The sequence below is a fragment of the Protomyctophum parallelum genome, assembly GCF_964188405.1.
Source record: "Protomyctophum parallelum genome assembly, chromosome: 3".
NCBI lineage: Eukaryota > Metazoa > Chordata > Actinopteri > Myctophiformes > Myctophidae > Protomyctophum > Protomyctophum parallelum.
Window position 1 is genome coordinate 995,931 of NC_139698.1, and position 11,330 is coordinate 1,007,260.

The 11,330-nt window shown below is 42.8% G+C and overlaps 1 protein-coding gene across 1 annotated transcript; it reads right to left on the reverse strand.

Moving 5' to 3' along the window:
• Positions 1-213: 213 nt before the first annotated feature.
• LOC310856048 (NLR family CARD domain-containing protein 3-like) lies at positions 214-10,308 on the reverse strand (the record flags this gene model as incomplete). The annotated part of the gene is made up of 9 exons (XM_083761266.1): positions 214-233; positions 3,415-3,470; positions 3,632-3,805; positions 3,984-4,154; positions 4,246-5,992; positions 7,582-7,710; positions 7,938-7,982; positions 9,843-10,088; positions 10,284-10,308. The coding sequence occupies 9 exons, from the start codon at positions 10,306-10,308 to the stop codon at positions 214-216; spliced, it is 2,613 nt and encodes an 870-aa protein (XP_083617392.1).
• Between the last annotated feature and the right edge of the window lie 1,022 nt (positions 10,309-11,330).

The following is an 11,330-nucleotide window of genomic DNA, read 5'->3' on the forward strand; positions in this document are numbered from 1 at the left end:
GCTGCGTCTGTGTGTGTGTGTGTGTGTGTGTGTGTGTGTGTGTGTGTGTGTGTGTGTGTGTGTGTGTGTGTGTGTGTGTGTGTGTGTCTGTGTGTGTGTGTGTGTGTGTGTGTGTGTCTGTGTGTCTGTGTGTGTGTGTGTGTGTGTCTGTGTGTGTGTGCGTGCGTGCGTGCGTGCGTGCGTGCGTGCGTGCCGTCTGCCCCGCCACGTCCTCTACGTCCGACTGCAGTCCCCTGGTGGACAAAAGAGGCGCTACAAGGACTGTGTGCTGCGTCTGTGTGTGTGTGTGTGTGTGTGTGTGTGTGTGTGTGTGTGTGTGTGTGTGTGTGTGTGTGTGTGTGTGTGTGTGTGTGTGTGTGTGTGTGTGTGTGTGTGTGTGTGTGTGTGTGTGTCTGTGTGTGTGTGCGTGCGTGCGTGCGTGCGTGCGTGCATTCATGCGTGCGCGTGTGTATCATTTTAGTCGACTAAATCTACTGCTGATTTGGCCCTGGAACAACATATTCTCAGATGGGGCTCGGCGGCCATATTTTGGGATCCTTTACATTAAATATGTGCGTGTGTGTGTTTGTGCGTGTGTGTGTGTGTGTGTGTGTGTGTGTGTGTGCACATGTGCGCGTGCGTGCGTGTGTGCGTGCGTCTGTGACAATGTGCATGTGCATGTGTGCATTTTTGCGTGTGTGTGTGTGTACGCGCGTCGCGTGCACATCTGTATGCGTGTGTGTGCATGTGTCCGTGTGTGTGTCTGTGTGTGTGTATGTATGCATCAGTGTTGATTTTTAAAGCCAATTTTGACTTAGTTTTAGTCATAGTCTTTTGAATAAAATGTTCATAAAATAGTCATAATTTAGTATTAGTGTTAGTTTAGTTTTAGTTAACTGAATATCATATGATTTTAGTCGACTAAATCTAGCTAGTCGACTAAAAGCTCTATGAGCTTGTAGATCTGCTATTTTGCAAAAATCGTGTGAAAATCTTTGAATATTCGTTCACAGCAAAATAAATTACTCATACCCTATCTTTGCTTCTGGTATAGAATTATATTAAGGTTTTTCATGAAACTGTTAGAAAACATTTGTAGAATCTGGTCTCAGGTCTCAATGGGTTAACCCATTAAGACCTGGAACACATCTGTGTCACCTTAACTTTTAACCACATTAGCTGTTGAGAAATAGCAGATCTACAAGCTCGTAGCGCGGCACTCTGATCTACAAGCTCATAGCACGGCACAGAGTGCCGCGCTACGAGCTTGTAGATCTTCTATTTTTTTTGTTTTGTCGTGAAAACTAAATAAAACGAAATATTCTTTCACAGTAAACGTTTTTAACTCTAATATTTGCTTCTGGGGGTCCGTGTAATTTCCGTGTATTTTCAGATGGGGGTCGACGGCCAATTTCTGATAATTTGTGGGGTCCTTTTATATTCTATGTTTTATAACATCCTGCATTGTTCTTAACGACGTAGTGAAATGAAAAGTATGTTTTTGTTCACACTTTTAGAGAATATTTGTGGTCCTATGGGCATAGGCCTACCTATAACAATGGTTGTTTTTTGCTATTTTCTTCGTGAAAACGGGTGCAAATCTTTTATACATCTTCTTTCACAGTGACCGTTTTTAACTCAAATCTTTGCTTCTGGGGGTCCATGGAACAACTTATTTTCAGATGGGGGCTGACGGCCAATTACATTCCGGTACATTTTATATTCCATGTTTTATAATATCCTGACCTACATTGTTCTTAAAGACCTACAGTAGTGAAATGAAAAAATACCTTTTTACGGTCCCTGGAACAACATATTCTCAGATTTTTTACTTATTCTCTACATGCCGGTCTGTCAGACCGGCATGTAGTCGGGGGGGGGGGGGGGGGGGGGGGGGATTTCACCCAGATTGGACTCGGTTCAGTGGCAGCATTCAGCTGCCTGCCCCCCCCCCCGCGCGCACACACACACACACACACACACACACACACACACACACACACACACACACACACACACACACACACACACACACACACACACACACACACACACACCTACAGTCAATTGACTCAAAGGAGCCCCATAACAAAACAATTTCAATAGGCCTACTGCAGGCATTACTACACTAAACAACGTTGGATTCGTACAGTGCAGAATGCAGATAAGTGTAGATTATTATAATTGTGAGTTTTTTTTTAACATGCAGCGCGAGTCCGCGAGAGCCGATCTACAAGCTCACAACGCGTTGCACTTCAAGTAGAAGGCTGCCGAGTGAGCATGCTCCAAATATCCTAATAAATAAATAAATAAAAAGGTGTCGTGCTTGCGGGGGCAGTTTCTGTATGGGACTCTAGGCTAACTTGACTCTAGAACGCATGCACATTTAGGCATACAAGTGCATACAAGTGATTCTTATTGGGGGACACATGCCTACATATTTTAATCTGAGATTTGGGAACTATTTATTGATTCAGCATGAAGACTAAAGCTTTCTGAATAAATTTACACAAGCGTATGCCTTCTACACTACCTTGAGAGGTGGCGCAGAAATTTGCGGAGATTCCGACCAAATCAAGTTCACAGAGATGGCCATGAATTCCCACGTAACGTGGGAATCCTCGTAAATGCCTGTCCGCTCACGCAACGCTCACATAACATCAATTATCAATTATCAATCAATCAATTATGAGCGTAAACGCCGTTGTGAATGAGGACCATAGTGCGGCACAGAGTGCCGCGCTACGAGCTTGTAGATCTGCTATTTATTTATTTTATCGTGAAAACGTATGCAAATCCTTTTAAACTCAAATATTGGCTTCTGGGGGTCTGTGTAACAACATATTTTCAGATGGGGGTCGACGGCCAATTTCAGATAATTTTTGGGGTCCTTTTATATTCCATGTTTTATAACATCCTGCATTGTAAGGAGATGTATAGAGTCAGTAAAACACTGTTGTAAGGAGATGTATAGAGTCAGTAAAACACTGTTGTAAGGAGATGTATAGAGTCAGTAAAACACTGTTGTAAGGAGATGTATAGAGTCAGTAAAACACTGTTGTAAGGAGATGTATAGAGTCAGTAAAACACTGTTGTAAGGAGATGTATAGAGTCAGTAAAACATTGCATGTCTCTCAGTGCAGTGACATTCTGGGATTATTTGCCATAATCATATTAAGAAATATATAATGTTGGTCTAAATACAAAGATGAGCGTTGGGGGTACATCAGCTAGGCCAGGAGGTAACAGGGGGTTCACGGCCTAAAATGTTTGGGGACCGCTGGCCTACACGTTATGGTTATTATCATCTTTTTTCAGTTCATAATGTCACATACTGATGTGGATATGACCCCCCCCCCCCCCCAATACAAATTAACGCTACGATAACCTTAATAACAGTACAGTAATAATGAATGAAACAGAATATAAACTTACTCATCATGCTCTTCCTCAGACCTGGTGTCAGCCAACACTCTCCACCGTGGTCCACACTGGAGTTGGAGGAGAGACAAAGTCAATATTCTCTATGATAATATAAACTATGATTTTACACATTAAATAATACAGAACAGCATCACAGAATGATTGAGAACATTGTTCTGACCAAAATGTTGTCACGCACGCACGCACGCACAGACCAAGTCTCTCTTACCTAAGAGCGTCCAGTCTGTAGCGTGGATCCTTCACAACAGCAGAGAGCATCGCTTCGCCTGATTCTCCTGGATGATTGAAGGTCAAGTCCAACTCTCTCAAATGGGAAGGGTTGGAGTGCAGAGCTGAGGTCAGAGAAGAACAGCCTTTCTCTGTGACCAGACATCCTGACAAACTGCACACGCACGCACACACACACGCACGCACACACACACACACACACACACACACACACACACACACACACACACACACACAGAGAGAGAGTTTCACAATGTTATATTTTGTCCCATTGATTTTAAAAACTTTTGTTTTATTTTAACACAGTTGAACCCAGTTTCAGGCATACTGACTTGAGAGTCTCCAACATGCAGTTTGGGCTCCCCAGTCCCTCAGCCAGGAGGCTGACTCCAGAGTCCTGAAGGTCATTATTGCTCAGGTCAATTTCTCTCAGGCTAGAGCTGGAGCGGAGAGCTGACGATAACTCCTGACAGCATCTCTTCGACAGGTTGCAGCCACTCAGCCTGAAGAAACAATAGTGGTGCATGTATTAGATTTGATGTTGAATAAAGATCAAATAATATTTGAAATGTATCCAGTTATCAGTGAACCTACAGAGCTTTCTTGGAGGCTTTGAGCACGGGCAGCAACCCCAGAAGAGCCTCCTCTGAAGCAGAGTATTTCTTCAGGTCAAACACGTCCAGCTCCCTTCCTGAAGACAGCAACACGAAGACCATAGCTGACCACTGAGCAGGAGAGATCTTGTCTGTGGAGAGACGTCCTGACGTCAGGTACTGTTGGATGTCGTCCTCCAGAGAATGATCATTCAGCTCATTCAGACAGTGGAACAGATTGATGCTTCTCTCTGGAGATGGATTCTTTTTGATCTTCTCCTTGATGTATTTGATGGTTTTGATGGTCTGGAAGCTTTTCCCTTTTTGTATGAGCTTTTGTACGACCTTCTGATTGGTGTCCAAAGAGAAGCCCATCAGGAAACGCAGGAACAAGTCCAGGTGTCCATTTGGACTCCTTAAGGCCTCGTCTACAGCACTTTGGTAGAGGTGATGAATCTTGGTTTTGAAAACCTTTCCAAATGAGGAGGTTGAGAGTAGGTTGTCACCAGTGTTGATGAAAGTGATGAAGACGTGGAGGGCAGCCAGAAACTCCTGAACACTCAGATGGACAAAGGAGAACATCTTGTCCCTTGTTCCGCGAACCTCTCCAAACAGTTCTGCGTACACTGCTGCGTCGCTGATATCAATGCCAGACGCTGTCAGGTGTTCTTCCTCGAAGATCAGGTCGCCTTTCATCAGCCCTTTAAAAGCCAGTTCCCCCAGAGAGAGAATGACATCATACTGTTTCCTGCCAGGAAACTTGGTATTCTTGAGTAAGGACTGGATCTCAATGAAGTGGGAGTACATGGCGCCCTGGCTCTTTGGCAGCTCTCCTTTCTTCCTCACAATTTTTTCCATAACGTTAGAAGTGATCCAACAGAAGGCCGGGAGGTGGCACATGATGTGGACGCTTTGGGACTTCTCGATGTGACAGTAGATTTGTTTGGCCAGCTGCTCATCATCAGGGAACCTCTTGAAGAAGTACTCCTTCTTCTGAGGGTCTCTGAACCCTCTCACCTCTGTCACCCTGTCAACAGAAGGGATCTGGCCGGCGGCTGCAGGTCGTGAGGTTATCCAGAATTTGGCTTTTGGAAGCAAGTTCCCCCTGATGAGGTTTATCAGGAGAACGTGCACTGTTGTTGGCTTCATCGGATCAGTCCATTTCACAGTGTTCAGGAAATCTAGAGCTGGCCTCGATTCATCAAGCCCATCCAGGATGAACAGAATGCTGCACTGTTGGAAGGTGCAGATATTTATCTTCTTGGTTTCACTGAAGAAGTGATGAAGAAGTCCCTCCATGCTGTACTTGTTCTCCTTCTTCTCTTCTTCTCTCTTCATCTCCAAATTCAACTCTCGGAAAGTGAATGGAAACACAAAGTCGACATGCTGGTTGGCTTTGCCTTCTGCCCAGTTCTGAGTGAACTTCTGAACTTGTACTGATTTACCAATGCCGGCCCCTCCCTTCATCATCACTGTTTTGATGGGATCACTTTGTCCAGGTGAAGGTTCCACTATGTCATCCATGTTGATTGGTGTTTCTGGTCCAGCTGTTTGGCTGTATGCCAATTCAATCTGCTTGATCTCATGTTCTTTATTGACCTGTCCACTGCCTCCCACTGTGTTGTAGACCTCTGTGAACATGTCACTCGCAACTGGGTTTGTTTCATCTTTTGAGCTCCAGTGATTCAAACGCTGATTCTTCTGCCTCATATTAAACTTGAGCTCTTGTTTACACAGATCAAGAGTTTCTAAATGACCAAAGACAAGATGACATCATTAAGCATGTGTTATAGAATGACATCGTTATAGATGAAGGTGGGGAAGGTGTACTGCTGTACTTGGAGATACAAAGGTAGAGAACCCGATCTAAGTTTCTTTACTCACCCTTGCTAGCCAAGTCTTGTGATGGAAGTTTAGGTCCTGAATAAGGAGAGGAGGATAATGAAGTGAAACGTTAGTTTGTCTATTGTCTATTGTCATTATACGTTAGCATGTATTGATGCTCTATTGTCATTATCTAAGTAACAACATTCATGCAATGGATTGCTGTGTAGTAGTAGTAGTAGTAATGCAGTAGTGTATTTTACAGTGTACCTTGCTGTGTAGTAGCAGTACAGTAGTGTATTTTACAGTGTACCTTGCTGTGTAGTAGTACAGTAGTATATTTTACAGTGTACCTGGCTGTGTAGCCATACAGTAGTATAGTTTACAGTGTACCTGGCTGTGTAGTAATACAGTAGTATATTTTACAGTGTACCTTGCTGTGTAGTAATACAGTAGTATATTTTACAGTGTACCTGGCTGTGTAGTAATACAGTAGTATATTTTACAGTGTACCTGGCTGTGTAGTAATACAGTAGTATATTTTACAGTGTACCTGGCTGTGTAGTAGTACAGTAGTATATTTTACAGTGTACCTGGCTGTGTAGTAGTACAGTAGTATATTTTACAGTGTACCTGGCTGTGTAGTAATACAGTAGTATATTTTACAGTGTACCTGGCTGTGTAGTAATACAGTAGTATATTTTACAGTGTACCTTGCTGTGTAGTAATACAGTAGTATATTTTACAGTGTACCTTGCTGTGTAGTAATACAGTAGTATATTTTACAGTGTACCTTGCTGTGTAGTAATACAGTAGTATATTTTACAGTGTACCTGGCTGTGTAGTAATACAGTAGTATATTTTACAGTGTACCTGGCTGTGTAGTAATACAGTAGTATATTTTACAGTGTACCTGGCTGTGTAGTAATACAGTAGTATATTTTACAGTGTACCTTGCTGTGTAGTAATACAGTAGTATATTTTACAGTGTACCTGGCTGTGTAGTAATACAGTAGTATATTTTACAGTGTACCTGGCTGTGTAGTAATACAGTAGTATATTTTACAGTGTACCTTGCTGTGTAGTAATACAGTAGTATATTTTACAGTGTACCTGGCTGTGTAGTAATACAGTAGTATATTTTACAGTGTACCTTGCTGTGTAGTAATACAGTAGTATATTTTACAGTGTACCTGGCTGTGTAGTAATACAGTAGTATGTTTTACAGTGTACCTTGCTGTGTAGTAATACAGTAGTATATTTTACAGTGTACCTGGCTGTGTAGTAATACAGTAGTATATTTTACAGTGTACCTGGCTGTGTAGTAGTACAGTAGTATATTTTACAGTGTACCTGGCTGTGTAGTAGTACAGTAGTATATTTTACAGTGTACCTGGCTGTGTAGTAGTACAGTAGTATATTTTACAGTGTACCTGGCTGTGTAGTAATACAGTAGTATATTTTACAGTGTACCTGGCTGTGTAGTAATACAGTAGTATATTTTACAGTGTACCTGGCTGTGTAGCAGTGGTGACAGTGATGTTGACTGAACCACTGATGTTACATCCAGAAAAAACAGGAGCAACCACTGCACTTCCACCATGTGCTTCATTAATGGCTCCAGCAGGGGGCACTGGAGGAGCTGCACGATATAAAGAAACATATTAGTGTTACACTCAGAGAGAGAGAGAGAGAGAGAGAGAGAGAGAGATAGCGTGATTATAATATTACATGATTAACATGATTAAAACAATGTGTTGGCTGCCAATAATATGATGATGACACCTTAACTCATTGACTGCTGGAGTAAATACAGAAATAATCTGTTACTGTTTAACTAATTTACGTCCAGATTGTTTCATGACTCACCCTCGTTAGCCTTGTTAGTCGAGTCTTGTGATGGAGGATCAGCTCCTGCATAAGGAGAGGAGGATGAAGTGTGAGTGGACATGGTAAATGGTAACTGCTGTATTTATATAGCGCCTTTATGATTGTGCATTACATTCATCCATTCACACTGCGATGGTGGAGGAAACCATGCAAGGCACCAACCTGCACATTGGGAGCAATTAGCCCTTCGCTAAACCCAAAAGCGGTTGTCCAATGCCAATCCAAATCCAATTTTCCGTCACATCATAGCTGTCAGTGTTATTTTTCATGGCTGTGTTGTTGAACACACACACACAGCTTAACGTCATGGCTGTGTTGTTGAACACACACACAGCTTAACGTCATGGCTGTGTTGTTGAACACACACACAGCTTAACGTCATGGCTGTGTTGTTGAACACACACACACAGCTTAACGTCATGGCTGTGTTGTTGAACACACACACAGCTTAACGTCATGGCTGTGTTGTTGAACACACACACAGCTTAACGTCATGGCTGTGTTGTTGAACACACACACAGCTTAACGTCATGGCTGTGTTGTTGAACACACACACAGCTTAACGTCATGTCTGTGTTGTTGAACACATACACAGCTTAACGTCATGGCTGTGTTGTTGAACACACACACAGCTTAACGTCATGGCTGTGTTGTTGAACACACACAGCTTAACGTCATGGCTGTATTGTTGAACACACACAGCTTAACGTCATGGCTGTGTTGTTGAACACACACACAGCTTAACGTCATGGCTGTGTTGTTGAACACACACACACACACAGCTTAACGTCATGGCTGTGTTGTTGAACACACACAGCTTAACGTCATGGCTGTGTTGTTGAACACACACACACAGCTTAACGTCATGTCTGTGTTGTTGAACACACACACAGCTTAACGTCATGGCTGTGTTGTTGAACACACACACAGCTTAACGTCATGTCTGTGTTGTTGAACACACACACAGCTTAACGTCATGGCTGTGTTGTTGAACACACACACAGCTTAACGTCATGGCTGTGTTGTTGAACACACACACAGCTTAACGTCATGGCTGTGTTGTTGAACACACACACAGCTTAACGTCATGGCTGTGTTGTTGAACACATACACAGCTTAACGTCAGGAAAGTTACACGACTGACCAACCCAGGTGATAATAATAATAATAATAATAATAATAATAATAATAATAATAATAATAATAATAATAATAATACTAATGACCGTACTCTGACCTGATGAAAACTCCCGTCAGACGGTTGTTAAAGTCGATTGTTGGATACTGTTTATTTTCCTCGTATTTCTAGTTTCCTAAAATAATATCATACACATTTGTCCATTGCATAGCCTACTGTAGGCCTGGTTGACTAGATTTAGAAGGCATGTGTCCAGTGCATAGCCTACTGCAGTCCTGGTTGACTAGATTTAGAAGACATGTGTCCAGTGCATAGCCTACTGCAGGCCTGGTTGACTAGATTTAGAAGACATGTGTCCAGTGCATAGCCTACTGCAGGCCTAGTAGACTAGATTTAGAAATATTTTGAAGCTCTTGCTGCTGAAAATATATTATTTATATGGAGAAATGCAATCATTTAACTTGCATCTCTGTGGGGGAGAAGGACAGCTTGACCTGTCTCCTCGCTGCTAACGTGCCTATTGGACAAGGACGGGTTGGGGAGGGACTTAGCGAACGGCTAATTAGGGGTTCAGAGTCTTGCTCAAGGACACTTCGACACTAACTCTGGGGGAGCCCACAGGGATCGAACTGGCAACCTCACGCTTCCCAAGTGGCCACTCTACCCCTGAGCCACTGCCACCCCTTAAATAAATGAATGAATGAATGAATGAATGAATGAATGAATGAATGAATGAATGATCTTACCAAGATCCTCCAGCAGGCGGGGTTGGTGTTCCATGAGGGCATCATAAAATGCTGCCCGGGCGTTGGTTCCTCCTGGAACTAGTGTTGATGTGAACAGAGTCCTCATTTTTTCCATGGTTGTCTTCTCGGCATGAATCTCGCTGTAGGTCTCAGGGTGGACCCAGCTGTCTCCTAGACTGTCTACTACAGCCATGACTGCGGACACCCTTTGGGTCAACTTTGCCCTGTGCTGCATCACGAACTGTGCTGTTTGCAAGAGAGAAAAAGAGTGGATGAAATTAGAGAATGAAAAACAAAGCTCTCTGCATCTCCATATGCCCCACATACAAAGTAATGTAACATATTGTAAACCCCTACTGTACAAACCTACAGTAAACAGAAGGTAGCACCAGCTACCAACCTACTCACCGGTCACCTCGGACACTGAGATAAAAGACTCACCTTTTCTGGATTTTTCTGCATCCATTGCTTCTGAAGTCAAGTCGTTATCAGCATCCTGTTGGATACAGTCATGTTATTTCAATCATAACAATACAGAGTGATGATCGTAATATGGTAATAAATATCTATATCAGTCAATGTGGAAACAATTAGTAGGATAATGTATATTTCCATTCCGTCTAACTCTACTACATATATGGTCTAACTCTACTGCAAAGCACGGGGAGAACATCACATCTAATTCATTGTGTTGCCATAAAGACTAATCCCACCGAGACAAACGTTTAATAAGAATTGGGATAAATTAATGATTGATTGAAGCATTAATGAACAGATTGGAGAATTACAGTATACATTTCAAGCGCAACTTAATACAAAACTGTTAACTGTGGTCGACGATCATAAAGCATTACACTTGTTTACAATGGGGTCCACCATGTTCAATTCGTCATAACATTTAGAGACGCACAAATAAACTGTGTAAAGCTGTGAGTGCATTAGTAACCAACAGTACCGTGGTCTGTGGACCTGATGCTGATGCTGATTGGTCCATTGTGGGTTTGATTGACGCCTCGGAGTGGAGCGACAGCAGCTAGCACTGAAGAACCTGGATGCAGTGTTGGGAAAGGTCTTTATTTAAGAACCTGGATGCAGTGTTGGGAAAGGTCTTTATTTAAGAACCTGGATGCAGTGTTGGGAAAGGTCTTTATTTAAGAACCTGGATGCAGTGTTGGGAAAGGTCTTTATTCAAGAACCTGGATGCAGTGTTGGGAAAGGTCTTTATTTAAGTGGTGCAACCACTTCCTTAAGTAGCTTTGTTTGTGCCTGGGTGGCCGGCTGGGTGGCTACCTTTGCCTGAGCACGGAAATTGCATTTGGTTGGTTTTCAAAACCAAGTGTCACTGTTGCGCAGCGTACATACATACATATTAACTGTGATGATTTCAGGTGTACAGTACAGTACAGTACAGTACAGTACAGTACAGTGTAACATTGAGTAATTTCTCAACCGTTTCGGACGCGGGGCGGCTCGCCGATACCGGCCCTG